Source organism: Zootoca vivipara, chromosome 8 (assembly GCF_965207765.1).
Source record: "Zootoca vivipara chromosome 8, rZooViv2.hap1.1, whole genome shotgun sequence".
Taxonomy (NCBI): Eukaryota; Metazoa; Chordata; class Lepidosauria; order Squamata; family Lacertidae; genus Zootoca; species Zootoca vivipara.
Genome location: NC_142591.1, coordinates 63,736,604 through 63,758,147, shown reverse-complemented (window position 1 = coordinate 63,758,147; position 21,544 = coordinate 63,736,604). Strand labels below are relative to the sequence as shown.

The 21,544-nt window shown below is 44.9% G+C and overlaps 2 protein-coding genes across 8 annotated transcripts in view; both read right to left on the bottom strand.

Moving 5' to 3' along the window:
• LOC118090207 (neural-cadherin-like) overlaps positions 1 to 1,159 on the bottom strand; it is a 56,635-nt gene extending 55,476 nt beyond the window's left edge. The window contains 1 exon segment of the mRNA XM_035125620.3: positions 76 to 1,159. Within this exon segment, the coding sequence (XP_034981511.3) occupies positions 76 to 1,159 (1,084 nt within the window).
• A 1,261-nt stretch (positions 1,160 to 2,420) lies between these two features.
• Positions 2,421 to 21,544, bottom strand: part of DPY19L4 (dpy-19 like 4) — a 57,892-nt gene continuing 38,768 nt past the window's right edge. For 4 of the 7 annotated variants that reach the window (XM_088675712.1, XM_088675715.1, XM_088675716.1 and 1 more), the window contains 16 exons: positions 21,132 to 21,222; positions 19,793 to 19,914; positions 19,069 to 19,214; positions 17,539 to 17,662; positions 16,730 to 16,864; positions 16,376 to 16,507; positions 15,274 to 15,372; positions 14,870 to 14,943; positions 13,527 to 13,685; positions 11,280 to 11,435; positions 10,334 to 10,454; positions 9,566 to 9,622; positions 8,921 to 9,003; positions 8,150 to 8,282; positions 7,389 to 7,547; positions 2,421 to 5,622 (listed from right to left, as the gene is read on the bottom strand). In XM_088675712.1, coding sequence (XP_088531838.1) covers positions 5,458 to 5,622; positions 7,389 to 7,547; positions 8,150 to 8,282; positions 8,921 to 9,003; positions 9,566 to 9,622; positions 10,334 to 10,454; positions 11,280 to 11,435; positions 13,527 to 13,685; positions 14,870 to 14,943; positions 15,274 to 15,372; positions 16,376 to 16,507; positions 16,730 to 16,864; positions 17,539 to 17,662; positions 19,069 to 19,214; positions 19,793 to 19,914; positions 21,132 to 21,222 — 1,956 coding nt within the window. In that variant the 3' untranslated portion in view covers positions 2,421 to 5,457. Of the gene's footprint in view, positions 5,623 to 7,388; positions 7,548 to 8,149; positions 8,283 to 8,920; positions 9,030 to 9,565; positions 9,623 to 10,333; positions 10,455 to 11,279; positions 11,436 to 13,526; positions 13,686 to 14,869; positions 14,944 to 15,273; positions 15,373 to 16,375; positions 16,508 to 16,729; positions 16,865 to 17,538; positions 17,663 to 19,068; positions 19,215 to 19,792; positions 19,915 to 21,131; positions 21,223 to 21,544 lie in introns of all 7 variants that reach the window. The other 3 variants (XM_088675714.1, XM_035125572.3, XR_015951545.1) reach the window with 2 other exon arrangements.

Sequence of the window (21,544 nt, the reverse complement as noted above, 5' to 3'; positions counted from 1 at the left end):
GTCACTGCACCTGCTCCGCACCTGCTCAGAGACCCCCACAACTTAGCAGGCTTCCCACCTGTGAGGCAGCCTCACCTTGCCCGTCTGTCCGATGCACCTTGACCACCACCTCCGTCCGGCCTCCCCTCTCCAGCTGCCGGACGAGGGACAGTCGGCCGGAGCCCCTGTCCAGCTCCACCGGGAAAGCCCCCGCCGCGGCCGGAGAGACCATCTCGAACCAGCTGCCGCCGGCCTCCTGGTAGCGAGTGTCCGGGACGGTGAAGATGAGCTCCCCCGCCGGCGCCCCGACGGGGACGCGGACTTTGTAGCCGGGGCTGGAGTAGCCGGGGCTGGAGGAATCGGCCAGGGCGCGGACCCTGCGGGGCGACGGAGCAGCGCCTTGGGGCGCGGTCGTCGTCGTCGTGGTCCTCTTCCTCACCGCCAGCTCCAGGCGCCTGGCGGGGCTGCGCAAGGGCCGGGGCAGCCCGTGGTCCTGGGCCGAGACCCAGAGGCTGAGGCTGCGCAGGCCGAGCAAGGAGCCCACGGTGAGCACCTGCCCGCTGCGCGGCACCACGAAGAGGCGGCGGCCCGGGTCGGAGGCGCCGGGCCACGAGCGGTAGGTGAGGCGCGCGTTGGCGCCTTCGTCGGCGTCCAGGGCGCGCAGGCGCGCCACCTCGGAGCCCAGCGGCGCCAGCTCGTCCACTTCGAGGGGCGGCGCGGGGCCCGGCGGGAAGCGAGGCCGGTGGTCGTTGCGGTCCAGCACCCGCAGCCGAAGCAGCAGCGCTGCCCTCGAGGGGCCCGTCAGCGACAGGCTGTAGCGCGGACGCGCCTCCCGGTCCAAGCGCTCCGCCGTGCGCAAAAGCAGCAGCAGCGCCGGCCGCCGACGGGGAGCCCCGGCCGGGAGCAGCTGCAGGGCGAAGTGCGAGGCGCCGTCGCCTTCCAGGGCCCACGCGGCTCCCAGCGTCTGAGCCGGCGCCCGCAGCTGCAGCCTCCGCAGCGGCACCCGCAGCCCTTGCACCCGCGTCCCCGGAGGGCTGTTCTCGGGCACCTGCCCATAGAAGCAGAGAGCGCGCGGCGAGGCGGGCCAGCGGCACGGGGAGCCGCCCGAGCCGGCCGCGAGCCAGAGGAAGAGGAGCCATCGGCGGGAAGGCGACAGGCCCCCGGCCGGCGGTTCCCTCATTCTCCCCCTCGGTGCGGCGCCGAGCGATTCCCGGAGACGGGGAAAGTTCTCCAGCAGCCCCAGACTGCGCGCCAGCACCGCCGACTCCACGTGGAGGGATGGATGGGACGGACGCTACGCCCTCCGCGCAAGAGCCGCCAATCGGATGAGAGGAGGCGGAATGCGTTTGCCTACAAACTTGTTCCTGTGGGTCGACGGTGTGAAAAAACGGCTCGCGAGTCGCGCTTTCTCCAAACCTATACGTGTTTGCAGATTCTGTGCGTAAGATCACTCTCGCAGAAGCGATGACCAGTGATTTTTGGGATGTGATGCCGCCCGCAAGGCAGAAGGAAGGGTCAGGGCAGACTTGAGACAGCCAGGGGAAGGCGCGCCAGATGTCGCAGAAGAGAAGAAAGTTCAGCCAACCCACCTTCCCCCGCCCCGCTGTCATAGCTGCCAAGTTTTCCCTTTTCTCGCGAGGAAGCCTATTCAGCATAAGGGAAAATCCCTTTAAAAAAGGGATAACTTGGCAGCTATGCCCGCTGTCTCCTAGAACCAAGAAGTGCTTGAAGGGAAAAGCGCAGCAGCGCCTTCAATGCAGAAGTCTCAGGTTATGGCTCAGGTTGCAGCAAGTGCTCCATACGGCCCAGACCATGTACCTTCCTGGAAGGAGAGTCAATCACCTGTCATGGGAGTCCATTCCACTGTCAAACAGCTCTTATTGTCAGAAAGTTCTTCCTGGTGTTTAGTCTTCCTGGTGCTTCCTCCATGTGACAGCCCTTTAGATACTTGAAGATGGCTATCATGTCTTCTCTCAGTATCCTCTTTTCCAGGCTAAGTTCCCTTAACTATTCCCTCTAAGGCTTGGTTTCCAGACCCTCGATCATGTTGGTTGCCCTCCTCTGCACACATTCTAGCTTGTCAATATCCTTCTTAAATTGTGGTGCCCAGAATTGGGCACAGTACTTCAGGTGTAGTCTGACCAAGGCAGAATAGAGTGGTACAGTACTATTACTTCCCTCGATTAGGACACTATAATTCAGTTGATGCAGTCTAGAATAGCAGCAGCTTTTTTTACTGCTGCATCACACTGTTACGTTAAGCTTGTGGTCTACTAAGACCCCTAGATCCTTTTCACGTATACTACTGGCAATCCAGGTGTCCCCCATCTTATATTTGTGCAGCTAGTTCTTCCTGCCTAAGTGTGGAACCTGACATTTGTCCCTACTGAAATTCAACTGTGGATTTTAGACATAAAAAGAATCAACAAAATGTGCAGAGGTTAGTTTTTGTTTCTTTAATAAAAAAAGGTTTACAAGGCACATGTTCCAACCGGACTGCAACATCGACAGCAAGAGGTTTGAATGCTGCTTTTTTTTAAAAGGACTAGTTATTTCTCCATTCATTAGAACCATCACAGGTTATGCCCGAAAAACACTTGATTAGAGTGATGCTTACAAGCTTTCCAAATACCGCCTTCAAAGTCCTCAGGGAATGTTAGGAAAATGCTGCATTGTGCACAACTAATAAAAATAAAGACCTCATCCATCTCCCACTTCTGGCTATTCAACAGCTAGTCCAATAACCAACATTAGATTTGCAGTTTAAATTTTATTATTATTATCTTTGGCTACTTTTTTCTCTATAGGGGAAAAAATACTATAATGGTTTGTGAAGGTTTTATCTAACCAGAGGCCATGAGAACCACCACCTCCTTCCACAGCTGCAAGTCTGTTTTCAAAAGCTCCCAGAGCTCACAGAGAAAGCTTACAAAACAGAGCAATCCTACTGTACATTTGCGGCAGGGAGAATAGCAGCTGTCCTCATCCATTGTCCTGAGATTTTGCTGTGGGCAGAGCAAGGGACAGCTTTTTTCTTCTACCTTCCCACTGGCTACTGTGGGGAGGAATACATGCTTGTTCCCACCATGTCCTGTTTCCCTCTTCTCTACAGGCATGCAGGGGACTTCCAGGTGGAGTACCTCCATCTCTATTAGCAGAGCGGCACTTTCCACCTCATGTTTCTGGAACTTGACAGCTATCAGATTTCATTTCTCTTCAAGCATGAGGAGTGGGACACGGGTAAGCAACATCACTACTTAAAAATCAGGTAAGGGCTTATGCGCTGCATGCTCAAAACAACATATAAAACAAAATTTCAGGCTGGAAAACAAGCTCATCTTCAACTGTGTGGACAAGCTTAAAGTTACTCAGCACTGGAGTAAATACTCAAAAGGAGCCCATTTCAGAAGCGGAGATATAATTGCATTTTGAGCAAGACTGCAGCGCAGAAGTGCAATAGTTTAGGAGTGGAATTCATGAACATTAGAGACTACCATAGAGGTTGCTGGCTTACCTCCATTAATGATATTGTATTAGAGCTGGCCAGACATATTGATGTTACTGCATGACCTGCATCTATTTCCATGGAAGCCTCATAGAAATCAAAGGTGCCTGGTGAAGGGAGGTCGAGTATTCGATGCCAGAAACCTGTCAAAACCGGCAGTCCTTCAATCATTACAAAACAGTATTGAAGCGTAAATTCCCTTGCAGTAAATTCAAGGTAAGTGCATCTGATGCAATTTATTGCAGCATCGGGGGGGGGGGGGGAATTCAATGCAGAGGCATAACTGCATTTGTAAAGCAACACAGAGAATGACTGCGACATTAAAACAAAACCTCGCGGATACAGACATTGTCGAATTGAATGCATCTCAAGGCTACTGTCATAAGGCGTTTTACATCCAATCACTCAGCAGTACAATATACACCCTCTCAGAAATCAAAACACCAATATGATTTTAAGTTATATGACCTGGAGTTCTTCATAAGAAATTCCTTTTCAAAATATTATAACGAAGTTGTTTGACCTGCATAAAATAGGCAGCAATGAGCACTGCACATAACGTGTGTAATAAAATATACACATACTAAATCTGCTTTGCCTCCTGGTTATTCTCATGTTTGTGTACCTTGAATGAAACAAAATGCCAACATCTGGAATTTCAGTTCTAGTCAGTGGATAGAAGGCTTTGCATGAAGCACAGAAGGAATGCTCTCACAGCTTACACATAAAAAAAACCTCTCCAGGATTGTTGTTTTTGAAAGACCATAAAAATCAAGCTCAGAGGGATTGGGTCACACAGACACTAAAAAAATTTTTTTTTAAGAAAATTACCAAGAACAGCAGCATAAATACGTGGAGAGAAATTGCTAAGGTCCCATAACAATATTTAATTTTTTAAAAACAACTCAACCCAAAATACAACCTGCTGTTATAAGCTTGGTCTTCAGTGTGTGTTTTTTTAAAATCCAATTTGAGAAATAACTTTTAACAAGACTATAAAACCAGATCAAAATGATTAAACCCCATCCATCCTGTTAAAGCAGACGCACAGTTCTGCAAAGTGGCTGAAATCTGCAAAATAGTTACGTCAAACCTCTTCAAGCCCTTTCTTGTTTAGGGACTAAATTGTATATTTGAAACAATTAGAAGGTCACCATCGTAATATTGGGTGTATATTCCTAAAACACATCTACACATTTCAAAGGAAATTGTACATATTAAGAGTAAACTCTTATTTGGGACACTGATTTTTTTAAAAAATAAATAAATACATGTAATCCACTGTGTGCTACCTTCTTAGGATATAGTCTTTCACCAAACGTAGGGTAAAATTGTGCCCCATTGAAGATCAATGACAGATCTGCCAGTGTCTTGAACAGAAGGCAGATCATAGCTAGCAACCATGATTAACAAGAATCAATCTCAGCCAAGCAATACCCTGTATACAACTCATTCCCCACCCAACCCAAATAATTTCCAGCAATCTCCAAACCCTCCCGCTCCACTTCCATTCATTAAAAAAAAATGTGGGAACCTGCAGCTCCAAAAAGGACTGAATATCCTCCCACAACCCCAGATAAATATGCATAGCTTCAGGATCATGCCCAGAAGGTTTACATGTTCCTTTTTTATATATTTAACCAAGTAAATGAAAGTACTTAAAGGCAGCAGTTGCTATAAACAATGAAAAAAAGAAAATCAATGCACATTAAGATAAGGTTAAAACTGGAAAAGCTGGGAAGAGGTATTTCAAAATATGGAAGACAGTCTTCTACTCTCATGGCCTTGCAGCATATCTCTCTTTCACTGTGTTGTAGTCTGTCTGCAGTATTCCAGTCAGGTACCGCTTTGCCTGTTCTCTAGGATGTGTGTGTGTGTTTATACTGTATATGGGATATAAAAAAGTATGTTCGTAAATGACCTCTTCCCATTTAGGAGTTCTGCCAACTCAAGTCAGTCTTCAAAATGGCGTCTCAGGACTGGAAGGATATCACAGTGTTGACTTTGTATACGTAATAGGATCTGTTCCAGTATACTCGAGTGAAGTAGTTCACGTATGGAGAATAGTTCATTTTGATCTCCTGACAAAACCGTCCATATTTAGAGTAGCCATAGCTGTCGTTTTCTTCATAATACACCTGGGGAGAAACAAGGAAAGTGTGTATTTTAACTCAATGCACACAAAGGACTGACATGAACTGATTTTTAATTTCATGATGTGAGAAACTGTCAACATCACTAGTCTAGCCGTGCTGTAGAAAGAGAGAGAGGAACATTTCATTTGTAGAGCAACAATTCTTTCTAAAAGTATATTGCAGAATGTAGGAGCCACTCATTAACAGCACGGGATCTATTGTCCTATATGAGAAAATTCAATGCAAGCTACCTGTGTCATGTATTACCTAGTTGAGATTCCTGCATTGCAGGGCGTTGGACTAGATGACCCTTCCGACTCAATGATTCTATGACTAATAATATTCAAATAATCATATTCTGCCTGAAGTGATTATTAGCACTGAATGAAGTTACCTAGTCCTGCAGTAGCAACAAGCAAAATATATTTTATCATTAATGCGGATAAGGAAGAAATGAACAAAAAGAGTGTGCATTTAAAAAACACCTCTGACTCAGTCTAACCTATAAAAAGAGATTTGGGTTCATTAGCATGAGATTGGATCAATGTGCATGGCTTTGGAGACATAATTGGTATCTAACTGATAAAGCATGAAAGACAGAAAAAAAGATGTCCAAAACAGAAATAGAAGTTTGTGCACACCACTTCCTCACAGTGGTGCTTGACCACTGCCTTTGAGGCCCTTGTACTCAGAGAATGGTGTTGTGATGGTCAAATAGCTACTCCAAACCTACAGAAAGAGAGTCATGACAGATCAGAGGCTCCAGGGGTCAGCAAACATTTTCAGCAGGTGGCCAGTCCACTGTCCCTCAGACCTTGTGAGGGGCCGGACTATATTTTGAAAGTAAAAAATGAACGAATTCCTATGCCCCACAAATAACCCAGAGATGCATTTTAAATAAAAGGACACATTATACTCATGTAAAAACATGCTGATTTCCGAACCGTCCGCGGGCCTTAGTTTGGGGACCCCTGGATCAGATCAAAGATCCATCAGACTTCTGGAAAGCCTATAAGTAGGACATGAAGCCAATAGCTCTGCTTTGTTGAACCACATCCCTGTGGCTATTAGGTGTTGATAATCCCATCTTCCAAGAATTTGTCTAATTCCCTTCTAAAGCCACCTACACCAGTGGCCAGCAACACATTTTGTGGCAGGAAACTCCAGTTATATAAACATGGTTTTAAGGTGTAATGAGTGAAGTCAGAAAGAAATGATATACATAAAAGTACAGATGGTTATAATTACATTCTTAACAGTGGCCGTTAAAAGAAAAGTAGTTGTGTTGAAGATAACAGACACTCTGTGGCATGGACAATCCGATTCACCCACAAAGTGTGACATAAATCCATTGTGCCAATTTAGTCCCCAAGTACCGTAATAGCACTGACAGAATTTTAATTCTACAATTTCACACTGCCGTCTCCCTCTGATGTTTCATTTTTCCTAACACTTAACGCGTCTGATGAAGTGTACAGCAGTTCATGAAATCTTTCCCATTACGAACTGGTTAGTCTTTAGCTCATGTTTTTGCTGCAAGAGACTAACATAGTTACCCCTATGGAAATTAGGCACTTGTGTAAGTGAAGAAACAGGCTGAAATCCTATAGACACATTTGTAAGTGAGTAGTACTGAATACAATGGGACTTCCTTCTAACAAGCAAGCAAAAGCTTAAACTGAATGTAGTATAAAGCCCTCCAGGAAACTTTATACCTTCTAAAAGGAAACTTGCAAAAGAATTTTGACAGAACTCAAGGTGCTACTTACATGGCCGTTGGCAATATCCAGTAAGTCTTTGACCCGGCATCCCCTCACAGGCCCCACCTCATTGCAAATGGAATCCTCTATAACCAAATAGGTGGCTTTGTATGATGTGAGTATCTTGTAAATATCTTCAGCTGATCTTTTGGAATAGATCTGAAAAATCTGTAGGATTCAAACACGCAATCGAAATTTTAAAACCCTATTCATTATTTGGGGGGGAATACAATTCAAATGCAAGAATTTTAAACAAGACTTTTCAGCATGTGTCAAACAAAAGCAGTCACTCTCAAGAATCCTTCTCTATAAGGGTGAAACGGCTGATCAACTTCCACATTGGAACTAGAGGCAAAAAAACACATATTGACTGAACTCCACAAAGGTATTTGGGTCAGAGCCACTTAGGCCAGTAAACAAAGGGTGCAATCGAGTGTAAATTAGGCTCATGGTAAAAAACCAGTGAGTTTTACTCCTGAATCCTACACAGACTTATGCCAGACCCCATTGAGTTAAATGGTTTTTATTTCCACTTGGAAGAATCATCAGCAACAATAATACAGTGTGGAGTTTAAATTTCTGTTGATTTCAGTGAACTTAACTTTCTAGCTTTCTCAGCTTGTATTTAAAATACATGAGCAAGTTTCAGCTTCCATTTCCTGCCTGTGGAATGGGAATAACAGCAACATTATCCCCAGCTAAAGATTTCAAGGTACACTACAAAAACATGAGAAGCCCTTTAAAAATGAGACAAAGCAAAGACGACTCACATTCTCATTCCTCTTTTGCAGGTCCTCCTCATTATACAGGGGCAGGTTGGTCACCATCCAGCCAGTGCACAACTTGATCGTGCCCATCAGCTGCGGACTGCCGGCAAACACAGCAGCAATAGGAGCCTGTCTTCTGCGGGGGGAGAAACCATGCCCTCACTTATGTAATCCTATAAAATTATATAGTACGGCCTGAAAATGCTCTTGGGACCTGGCTGTGCTCCCACATAGCAGCCAAGGCCAGGGGTGCTTAAGACTGCAGTGCTCACGGCGCCTCTTCCTAGCGAGGGTGTTTTGGGCCACAGTCACCACCCTTTAGTTCCATGAGGATTGGAGTGTGATAAGGCACTCTGTGTGTGGCTGCCTCTGAAAAGTATTTGGCAACTTCAGCTGGTGCAAAGTGCAGCAGTGAAGGCAGGTCCAGTCTAAGACATCTAGCTGTCTGAGGCAAGAGACAGATGGCGCCTCAACACATCACACCACTCCAGGCTGCGCAACAGAGGGGTCCTGCACAGCTGCCAATAGCAAAACATGGAATCTAGATGGGTTAAAAACTCACACATTCAATTCCCCAAGGTTTCTTCAACCGGGCAACAGTCCCGAGTGCAAACCCCAAAAGGTGAGTGGCAAGGCCACATGGAGCTTGGCTAGAGGCATGTGCGAGGGAAACAACCAACCGCTGCACTGACAGCAGCTTAGGTTAGGTTACAAAAAATACCCTGCGCTAAGAAGAAGGAACACCAAAAAAGTATGCAAAACGGGATGGCTTACTTGATCCAGGTCATGAGTCCGACTGTGTCAGGGTCATAAAATTCCTGCAGTTCTGAAAGTTCTGCCATGATCCTAGGAAAAAACTAAAAGGAAGCACCAAGGCTATGAACTGTGGGGAAACAAATTACAGAACTTTAAATAATGCAGGGGAGCAGACTAAAAACCACCTTTCTAGCTTTACTATCAAATCGCAGCACCATCAGTGCTCAAGAGCCCTTTGCTACACTATTAGGCTAGCTTCCATCACAGTGGACAGAATCCATTTTATTCTTCATAATGCATTAGTAAAAAAGAAAAGAAAAAAGGAATCCCTTTGACTCAAATACTCCCAACAAAATTATCCTCAATTTATTAATAAAGTGTTTTGTTAATATAAAGTTTTTGTTTTTCTTATGAGTTCATCACCGGGCTAGATTCATTTTTATTTCTATTTATTTCCTTTAGCAAACCAACCAGGCCTGCATTTGAGACTCACAGTGCTACCTAGTGGCCATACACTTTTGCTGCTGCCATTTTAGCTGTGGATTTCTGGCCAAGGAGATACTGCATCTACCTGCTCACCCTCGTCGAGTCCCCTTTAACCAATACTCCAACTGGATAATGCTGACTGCTGTTAGTAATAATGGGAGTGTCGTATTATCTTACCTCTTTCCACAAGCTGAAGCCTATGATAGTTGGAACTGCCATACTCAGAATGAGAGCCTGAAATATCGATCAGACACACCATAAAAGATTACGATTTGCTCTTTTAAGTCCTCAAATATGCAAGCGCCGATACCTTCTTATCACAACAGTTCACTCGTTGAGACTGCAGTAATATACACACATTTGCCTGGAACTCCCATTGGACTCAACGGGACTTACCTTGAGTAGGCATGTACAGGATTGCACTGAAAAGTTCTAAAGACTACAGTGGTACCTCGGTCTACGAACAGCCCTGTTAACAAACTATTCGGTGAATGAACTCCGCAAAACCGGAAGTACAGTAGGTGTTCTGGTTAGCGAACTTTGCCCCGGAAGCCGTACGGAAGCCGAACGGTGGAAGGGCACCGGCAGCGGGAGGCCTCAGTAGGGAAAGTGCTCCTCGGTTTAAGAATGCTTTGGTGTAAGAACGGACTTCCAGAACGAATTAAGTTCGTAAACCAAGGTTCCACTGCACTGCCGGTTAATCAGCTTAACAAAGAATCCTATACTTACATTATGCCAGGACCAGAGATAATTGTAATGGAACAGGCACTGTATTCAGTGCGCAGGGTTCCTGATCATTGGGGGTGACTGAAAGCAGATTCAGCTGCATATGCTTATCAGTCCCCTTCAGGCTTTCTCCCCCATGCCGTGGGGAAAAGGTTGCGGGTGGAGCTGGAGTACACACAGCTCCCACATGGATACAATTAACTAGAACTAGGAACTCACCAGCAAAATAGGGTGCACAGCCTTCAGTCGGAGCCACTTGAAAAGAGTCATCCAGAGCTCCGGAGAGCATACGCCAAACGCAGCAATCATGCAAACATAGGGAGTCCACACGTACTTCATTCTAGAAAACCACCATGCAAATCCATAAAGAGATGAGTTCCTACACATATTGTTCCAGAGTGATTGCAACAGCATCCAATCCCACTACCAACTCCGAGTGCCTTCGCGAAAAGCTTTGTAAGCATCTAGAACTAAAAAAGACACCATCGAAGACTGCAAAGAAACCTACAGCGATGTCTCTGCGTCCTCCAGCAAACTACTTCTATGTGGGCTTTCTTTAGACTCAAACCCATTTCTAAGCCTGTTTGAGGCATCCAAAATAGGCACTTGAAGCTGCTTTCATGTGAACGGAACTTCCAGAGGGTGCAGGAGTACATAATGTTCCTCGCAGACCCCTAAGAATCCTATTCAATCATGCAATGTGAGTCTGTCCGAGGGGGTCTTTTTGCCTCTACAGTGGTACCTCAACTTATGAATGGGGCAAATGGCCGCACGCTTATGAATTTCTTGACATCCGAACGGAAACCGCAGCAGTTTTAGATAGGGTTTTTTTGACCTACGAATTTTTAGATGGGGTTGCTTCGACTTTTTCTGTTTCCAATGCATTGCTATGGAAAATCGCGTTTCCAATGGCGCTTTTCGACTTACGATTTTTTCGACCTACGAAGGTGCCTTTAGAACGGATTAAATTCTTAAGTCGAGGCACCACTGTATTTCCTAAGGTGCAGATAGCCCTATTCTCCAGTTAAAATCTGATTCTGAAACTGAAGCCCATTTTGATCCATTTGTCCAAAAGAGTTCCTCCATCCACACCCAGAAAGAAACAAAAGCTAGTTAAGAGTAATTCCTTGCCACTTCCAGTGAAAACAAACCTAGACAAACTCACCCTTCCATCATCATTGCAAGCAATCCCAGCGAAAGTGTGTGAAGTACATGGTACACAACCTCTGGCCTTTCTCCAATCCTCCCGCCCTCAAGCTTCGCTGTGTCATTGACTGGTTCACCACTGCAGCATGTGGAAGACAAAGAAAAACCACAGAGCCTGTTGACAATTAAGCAGTCCGTATCAGGTCCCAAGATGGGGTTCTTCCTTATGCTCATCTGTCAGAAGCTAGCTTGCATTAAATCACACCATGCAAGTTGAAGGTAACTTTTTTTTTTCATAGCAAAAACACGATCTGCAAAGATTTGGCAGAGCGTCAGACCTAATGAGCACAGCAGCCCACCACTGTTAAGTCTTGCCCCATGGATCAGATGCAGAGACTGAAAGTCCCTCCTCTCCAGGGTTTTCCCCAAGGAATCAGAGACTGTGCCTGCATGAAGCCAACCTCTCCTCCACCCTTTTCATGCCTCGTCTGGTTCTGGGAGACCGGGAGGGAGGGGAGCTTGTCACAGCAGGAGGGGGAGACACCTGTGACACTTCACCAGCCTGTTAGGCTGCCAGAAAAGCCCCTCCGTCTTGGGGTAATTAACTTTATTGCTCAGTGACCAAGGAGTCAGCACACAGCACATTATTCAGATAAGCATGTCAGTTGCAGAAGCTAAAGTTCTGTCCTCTCTCCCCCTTATTTATACCTCACTCCTTGCATTTTTTTTGCTGTGACTCACCTTTTCTTAATTGTTCTAGCCTTTTCTCAACCCTTCATTCCTGCACTGAGAGTTGGGGAGGGGAAGGAGCTGAACCAGGACTGTATTGCAGAGGAAACACAGCCCCTGCTCCTTCTGTATCAGTGTCTGTGGCTACCCCAAGCCTTTCCCCTTCACCCTCACTCTCTGCTGATGATTCCTCCCTGTCACACAAGTCTGAACCTGCTTCAAAGTCTCCTTCCCCCTCAGGTGCCTCCTGGACTACTGGCTGCCACCACTCTCCCTCATCCAGCCAGTCCCTGACTCATCTTTGCCTCTTGGCCTCCCCACTCTCAGGTTTCAGCTTCAGCTTCCGCCTCTGATTCTAGACTGCTCTCTGCCACAGACTCTTCCAGCTCACTAAGCCCTGTTACCTCTTCAGCTTCTGACACCTCCTCTTCCCAGTCTCCTCCCTCTTTCTGACCGCTCATTGTTGCTCCACCACTCCTCTCTAGGCTCTGAGCCTTCTTTCCCTTGGCGGTTCCCCAGGTGGTTCCTCCCACCATTCTTCCAACCAGTCCATGATATCAACTTAGAGCCTTACAATAACCCAAGAACAGACCTCTTAAGTTCCCCCTCCTCTTGGAATGTTCCCCCCAGCCCCGCCACCAACCCCTTTTGCAGCAGTATCTTTATTCAGCACAGCCACTGCTTACCCAAAACCAGCTATGATTAAAACATTAAACATATCCAATATGACAATTTCAATCTCTTTCAGCTCAGTCTTTGAGCAGATTCACACAGCTTCCAATGCTGAAGCACTCTAGACATGATGGTGGGGCAGTGAACTAATGTCACCACTGTAATGTCACCATCCTTAGCCAACCTGATGTCCTCCAGCACATGTCGGCTGGGGCTGATGGGAGTTGTAGTCAAAAACCTCCAAGGGCACCAGAGTTAGCTGAGAGTTGTATATATTCTATGTCGTGTGCAGCACATACTTGCCCACAATCACACCTCTACATGCAACAGCTCAGATTTATACTACTATTCTACATAATTTTGTCAGATGGAAATACAGAAGAGGGTTGGGCATTCAAATGCAAACATATATGCATGCATCATATATTATGTCATATGCAAAGGAAGGGGGAGTTATATGTACTACCTCAAAAACAGTCTTTTCCAGCTTGGAAGTTCTTGTACTGCAGCTGGTGTTTGCTGTTGAAGGTACGTCCATTACATGCAGCAACTAACACGTAAGTTACTGTAGTTAGTGGAACGCCCTCCCACCAGATGTCAAAGAGAAAAACAACTACCAGACTTTTAGAAGACATCTGAAGGCAGCCCTGTTTAGGGAAGCTTTTAATGTTTAATAGATTATTGTATTTTAATATTCTGTTGGAAGCCGCCCAGAGTGGCTGGGGAAACTCAGCCAGATGGGCGGGGTATGAATAATAATTATTATTATTATTATTATTATTATTATTATTATTATTATTAATTATTATAAGGTCATAAACAAGCTACAGACCATGCAGTTGAGAACAGAGAGAAGTTACCTTACCTAATTCTCCTGAAGGTGGCCTGGCCAACAGACACGAGGCAAATGATTAGCACTAAAATGTAGAAAGGCAATAGTGAGGACTGAGTGAGCCGCAGAAAGAAGTCTTGGGATGGTGTCTGAAGGGACTCTTGACACAGCAGCCAGTTGATTGTGAAGTTCCTATAAATTGCAAAAGGGAGGGGGGCAGTCATGAGCTTAGCCAGTCAGTATAAGTCCTATCAACTGCATTTTTTAATATACCGTAGGTAATCACCCAGTTAAAACTCTTAAGGAACTTGCTGGATCAGACCAAAGACTCGTCTGCTCCAGCACTCTGCTCCCACAGTGGCCAATCAGATGTCTATGGGAAACCCAGAAGCAAGGTCAGTGCTGCTTTCTAGGCAGAATGGCTCCGCTGGTGCTTCTGCACTGCGCCAATCTATCTGGTGTTCCTGCCACTGTGTCTGCCTCCCCTTCTCCCTCCCAGTTAAGTGGCAGCAACCCTGTTGCTGGGAAGCTAGGACTGCAGCTCCTCCCTACTGGGTGACTTGCTTCTCTCCACAAGCAGGACATGAGCTCAATTGCACTTTTCTGCCCGTGACCCTCAGCAACTGGTATGTAGAGCCATACTGCCTCTGATCCTGCAGATGGTAGACAGCAGTTACATTGGCCTTATCCTCCATATGCTTTTCTAAACCCCTGTTCAAGATGTTCACCAAATTGCTGGCGTTCACCAAATCCTGTGGTAGTGAACTCCACAGTTTAGTGTGTTGTGTGAAAAAGCACTTCCTTTTGTTCGGAACAGCTATCGTTCAACTCCATTGGATTACCCCAGCTTCTAGTATCATAAGAGGAAGAAAAAACTCTCTACTTTTTCCAAGTGCCATGCAGAATTTTATGCACCTCTATCATGTCCCCGTTCCCTTCCCTTGCTTTTTTTTTAAAAAGCTACAGAGCCCCAAATGCTAAACCTTTCTAGTTGCTCCAGCCCATTTTGACTGCCCTTTTCTGCACTTTTTAAAGCTCTACAATATCCCATTAGAAGTGCAGCAACCAGAACAGTATCATTTTCCAAATGTGGTCTCATTACGGTATCGGGAGCTTTATTTTCAAATGGTTCCCAACACTGAATTTGTCTTTCACAGCAGGGGACATTGGCTGGCATTTTCATCAACCTTCCCTAAGATACTGAAAATTAAGTAATAACAAGTTCTCCCCGTCTCAGTGTGTAAAGTTCTGCTAGTAACCCTGGACAGCTACCACTGGATCAGAGCTGATAAGATTCTCAAACAGACACTATGCTCTCCTCCAGTGACCGTAATATACAACTCCTTGCATTTTGTAAAATATCACTTCATACTTACTTAGTTATGTTTAAACCCAATTTTACTTCAAGCACTTTCATTAAATGTTCATTTTCTTTATGGGGAATAAAAGTCTGCAAAACAAACAGAAAGGAAATTGTGTTTTAGCACCACGCTTTTGAGACAGATCGTTGCTACATCTGACAAACATTTGCAACCGTGAGAGATAAACAATCTTTCAGTTAGCAGCATCACATTAAAACTTAGCCAGGTTGAGAGTTTCAAAAGATGGGTTAATTCTTTACCAGTTCTATCCATTATCTTTTTCCTCTAGAAAAAGCACAGCAGGAAGAGGAATTTTGAGATTATTATTATTTTCCTAGGCAACTAACACTTGGTAAAAACAAACAAATGCTTTCATTATCCTGTACTATTAATTTTAAAAAATAAAAACAAAACCTTACCTTCACTACAAAATTCAAAGTCACTGTTATTGTGAATACCAAATAAAAGTAAATGGCTTTCAGCATCCTTGAAAGAAGTGTCCCCTTTTTTGTATTCATCTAAAAAACAAAAACAAGAAAGTATTAACTTTATAGAGGAGGGAGACATGGAACATCAGGCCTGGGGGTCAAATGGAGCCCTCTAGGCCTCTCAGAACCCATTCAGGCCACATCCGCCCCCTGCTTCCTAAACCATGGCCCTCGCCTGCCCTTCTCCACACTCTCCTCAAGTGCTTCTGCCTGGCTGGAATGTGTCCCTGAACTCGCTTGCCTGCATGGAGAGATGTGTTGTGCTACAAAACACTCTGCCCATTTCATGGCTGGAATGCATCCTACCTAGGTTGCTCCGCCCACTTTTGCCTCAGACCCCACTGACTTTTGGCCATTCATGCCCCACATGCAGAGATGTCAGGAGTTAGAAGAAACAAGGGTGGCTCAGTAGTGCCAGGCCTAATGACCACAGCAACTCTTCTGAATGTCCCCGCCTCCCCACAGCTGCCTAAGTCTCCTCCTGTCCTGGGTCTTTCCCAAGCCATCTGAGATTATGCCGGCATGCCTGTCTTTGTTCCTTCCGCTTCATACCTCTCCTGGTTCTGGGAGACCGAGGAGGAGGGGAGCTTGTCGCAGCTGGAGGTGGAAACATCCTGGCTTCTTCACCAGCCTGATACATCTCCGCCTCTTGGCCTCCATCCTTTCTTGCTTTTGATTCTGGACTGCTCTCTGCCACAGCTTCCTCCTGCTCACTAAACCCTGTTACCTCTTCAGGTTCCGACACTTCCTCATCACAGTCTGCTCCCTCTTCTCCCTCTTACAACGCATCGCCATCCCACCACCAATCCCCTGGCTCTGGGCTTTCCCCCCGGGTGTGTGGGTGTGGGTGTCCCCAGCTGGTTCCTCCCACTATTCCACTGTATCCAACCAGTCCATGACAGGAGACCATGGAAGATTGTCCATGGTGGAACACAGACCTCAGGCTGAAAAGGATTCACTACCTCTGCTAGAGAGAGAGAGAAACATCAGTACAGTCAGAGGTAAAACCACCCAATGATTTCCCAGTTATTACCTGGAGGTATTTTGCCAGCAGCACCGCTGCAACAAGGCTGAGGAGTGGAGACACTAACAGAGCTGGATTCTCAAACTGTAACATGTATCCCAGAAAGAGAGAAAACAAGTAGACCTTATACACTTCATGTACCTGCGGAAGGGAAAAGCAAAAAGGTATTGACTCTCAAAGCAACCGACGATCGTGGCTTCAAGAAACAACCATCCTCTATATTTAAACTTTTTGCTGCCCGCCTTTTATCTGTGCCTGTTAGCAGAAGGAACAGTTCACGTGTTTAGAAGGCAGGCAAAAAGAGAGCGGAAGCCAGCCATTAAACTGGTACTAAAATGAGTAAGTTTTCAAGTGCCAAAATACCTTCTCTGTCTGTGTGAAACCCACAGTGTCCAACAAGAAGAGACACACAGCCTGGACAAACAGCAGATAGTGACTGTACTCCCACATCATCATGAAAGTGTAGGTTGAAGCACTCACCAACAGGTAGCAAAACCTCTGGGAGAATTGAAAGGGAAGTCATCTTAATCATCATGTACTTATTTTCATACAAAGCAAGATTGGAAAAAATATATAGTATCAGTAACTGGCAATCCATCTTTAAACGTACAATCCTGCATAACTCTGGAATGCATTTTTTCCCATCTTAATATGGTAGTAGCAAGAAGAAGAGTAAGCCTTAACAGTTCTGGAAAATGATTTTTATTTTTGTCCATTACATTTCACCTTAGGCAAAACCATCTCCTTTTTTAAAGCAGGGTGGGGGCTCCCTTTCCAGCCAAAAAGCTGCATTTGCCTCCGGGCAATTTTCCGTGGGCCACATACCAGCGCTGGATTGGGCCGGGGGAGTGGGCGGAGCAATTCATGTAAATTTATACCTTTGTATGGTATGAACGCTCCTCTCTTATCCTCCATCCACGGAAACAATAATGCATTATCGGGGTCTAAGAACACATGCCAGCCAGGCAAAAGTACTCAAGATGTGAAGGAATGCCAGTAGAAAGTGTGTTTATGGAGGGGGTGTGGCCCGGAGAGAGTTCAGAGGGCCAAACACAGAAGCTTGCAGGGCCACATTCAGCCCCTGGCCCTATAAAGCTTATTGGATCAAGGTTCTCAAATTTGATCAGCCTATTTATACTATTATATTTTGATTAAAAACATATTCATCTTACCTCAGCAGAAGGATTTATGTTGTTCTTTAAATAGCCAGTAAGAGCTGCTACTTGACAAGCAAAATATGGCAATGCCCAATTTTCTCTTGACGGGATAGAATAGTCTATTTTTGTGGTATCTGCCCTGGAAAACATACAGGGACAACCCATTAAAATATACCAGGTTACTTTAGAACATAAATATAGGCTTGACTATTGCTCTTGACAGAAACAACATATTAGCAATAAAGCCTTAAGTGATCAGCAGTTTTGGAAGGGAAGTTCTAAAAAATCCCCTGTGGCCAATGTAAATGTCCCTGCAAATCTGGAGAGGTAGAATCGATAACTGGTGTCCTTACGTATTGCTCCTTCTCTCATGATATGCATGGTTTTTATTGACCCATTTAAAACTGAAATTCCCAGAGGGTTTGGATGCATTTAATGCTTTTTAACTCCTTTCTGATAAGAACACATCCATCTCTTCTAGGATGGCTCAATATTGTGCTGCTGTGTGTAAAACTCTCCAGAGACTAATTTTAGCAAACTGATCATTTTGTTCTCTGTGCCGGGCATTTTATAGTATGACACTTATGGTTCTCTATTTTGTTTTTATTGTAATGGTTCTCTATTTTGTTTTGTTTGGTATTCTTTTATATATTCATTTGTATGACTTTTTTTCCTGAATATTAGTCACTGACCACAATGAAGAGCCTTGGAGTTTTAAGCGATTAGAACTTTTGGGGGACTGATCATTGCTATTTAATCCTAGATGTCATTTTTCACCCTAACCCAACCTGGTGCCCTCTAAATTACAACACATATTGGGTCCAGGCAACATGGCCAATAGGCCTGAATGGAGCTGCAGGCCAAAAGACCTGGTTGGGAAATATTGCCTTCTACAGATAGAAGCATACTCTAATGAAAGCAAGGGCAATGAGCTTTTACAATAACATTTCAATTTCTAAATTTTAAAAGCAATACTGCAAAAGCAATGGTTTATGCAATTGGTTCCCCCCCTCTCAGATGTATATATTAGATTTTATAAACAACAAAACAACACAAAGTATAGCCACAAAACAGAGTATAAACTACATATACAATAATTTAATACCTTGTCCCATCAAGAAACAGCATGTGGAAAGTGATATGCTCCATCAGGAATCCATATGCCTGTAACCTCTCCACAGAGAATTTCATACGATGGGCTTCAAGGCACTTTTCCAGACATTTAAAGCCCAACATGCAAATGTAACCAACAAAAACCACAGGACAAAAAGTATGGGTGTGTGGGTGTGTGAAATAGAAACGGCATAACCAATTCTTATTCACATGATCCATTCCCCGCTCTTATAGTATTTCCAGTTACAGATAGAATCTTTCCTGGTAGTGTTATACATTGGCAACTAGAAACTTTCATAAAAGTTCCCTTTGGAAATAGCACAGAAGGGTAAAAGGAAAAGAAAGAATTAGGAATACAGTTGCTTGTTCAGTTCAAGGCAGGGAAAGAACAGCAAATGATGGGGTGGGGTGGGTAGTAAAGATTTGCTTTACCTGTTAATAATGAACCAGACTACAGTCAGCATCCCTGCCAGCCAAGTCCCACTCATAAGCCAGCTGGTTACGAACAACGCAGTCACATAGATCCCCTGCAGTCCAAATACTATACCAATGTAAAAATATACTGGCTCAATAACCTCCTGAAAATTAAAGACATAAATATTTTCAAACACGCAAGACTAGCAGCTGAGCTACAACAATAAAGCACCGTTTGAAATTCACAAATGGAAAGAGAAGCCCATGAAGCTGATGGGGTGGAAGATAATAACCAGGGGTGGGGAATAGCAGCAGCAGCACCTTATTGTTGCCGAGAAACACTAACCCCCTTTATAGACTAAAGGCAAAGGCTATTTGCATGGGTCATTGAGAACTCTCATAGCAGTAAACTGCAGCCATGCAGCTTTCAGCTTTTCAAAATGTAAGATATGGACTTCCTTACACTCCTCAAGCTACTCTTAGGGGTTCTTCCATTAACTGAGACCCCACGCCCAGGTCTCAACTTAAGGGGCTGATTACACGCAGAGGGGGTTGCACTTTCTCTGGGCACACAGAGAACCTTCAGTGCAGAGTGTGGCAGTCCTCCAACACATATTCGTTGGGCGTCTGGATGCACAAATAATGCTCTGGAGGAAAACAAGCTGCTTGCTTTTAGGGCAGCACACTTCCCAACTACTTATCCCCCAGGACTGTAAAGAAACAAGAGGGGGGCAAAGCATACTTCACTGCCAGATGCTTGGTATAAGAGGCTGGCGATCAATTCTGGATACAGCGTCATTTGCCGCACAACATTCATGGTCTTCAGCGAGAGAGTCCTGTTGTCGTGGGTTAATTGATTAAAGCCTGAGAATGAGATTTGGGTGGGAAGAAGGGATGCCAGCATTCTTTATGCAATTTCTCGAGATCAAGAAAAGGGAAGAGTTCTACAATGTTTGGTTTCTGCAACTCGAGCCCTGTTCAGGAGTCATGCCTAAGAATGGAACATCTACATGAGTTGAGGCCAAGCCAACTAGCCTCGCCTCCAATGCCCTTGCATGCACTGGCCCCACCCTTCCCACATTGAGTAGGAAGGTACAAAGGGTATTCAGCTGAGCAAGCTCTGAAGGCTCCTTGCAATTGGGACCGCAGATGGCACAGTATTCCCAGGTGGCTTCTAAGCATGTTCAGTTGAAGCAGACCTTCCTGCCGAACAAGGAAAGATTGGAGGTGGATGGAATAGATGGAACACCATAGGCAGGACTGATGTGTGCCTGCCAAATCTGCTACTTGTGTTGCCATTCCCTAAATGCTTGAACAGGACTACTGCGGAGGCTACTTGCAAAGGCGTAGGGCATCTCCATGGGGTGAAATACTGTATAGGAATAGCCTTTAGGATTTCAGGGATATTGTGCTTCGTGAAAAGCTGCTAGATGCCATCTCATAACATAACAAGCAAGGTTAGACAGATGTATTGGAGAGCATTTACACCCATTTGCTTGGGAGGCTAGTAACTCCCTTCCAGAACTAGTTCTGCTACAAAGCCTGCATTTGCTGCCTGATGATGAATTTGATAGGCAGCCTCTGGCTCTGCCACTATACAGTGAACACTGCAGCTCCTTGGACAACACAGTGTACAAGCTTCATTACGCCAGTCCTGAAATCTAGCTCTTTATTTACAATTCATTAGCAGCGCAAGCCCTGCTCTACTCTACAGCTAGCAGCACAATCCAGAGAAAAGAGTTTTTGATGGTGGAGTGAAGTTCTGTGGCTCATAGGGGATACTCAGCTGTCTCCATATTTCTCCTTTGCCTGACCACTGGGTTAGGGTTTTCAGACCACAAGGCCTAATAGGATTAGAAGTAGATTACCCAGAGAACAAGGGTATAATACAGAAGTGGAAGTTTTGATGAACCAACTTTGCCTTGATAAGAAGATGTGCAAACGGAGTTACATAGGCCTGTGCAACAGCTTTGTGTAGTCTAAAAGCTTACACACTTTCTCTCCTCCATCCCAAGAAGCTACTCAGTACTATCTTTTCTGATTTTATCTCAATTGCTATTTAGTAAGTGTATGTGTCTTACCTCTTTTAAACGAGGGAGCTCTTAATAAGTCTTTGTAAAATGAGTAGTAAATGGCACCATCACCCTGAAATGTGATTTCTCGTTCAAGCTCCTAGAAAACCAAAATCAAAAAACCAAAATCATATTCTCATTTTATATTCATTTGCCTGGATGACACAACCATCCAATGAGAAAGGATACATCTTTAATAAATCATGGGGGAAGTTTGACTGGAGTGTCATTTCATTAATAATCCTAACAACAATAATGGGTGATATTCAACTAAGTCATACTCACAGCAAACTGAGTGCAGACATGTCCAACAATTTCAGTGGGTCTGCTCTACTGACGAATGTTGGATATCATCCAATAATAGTTATAAGATTTATTGAGCTATTTGCCAATAAACTTCCAGAGTGGCTCACTACAAAATG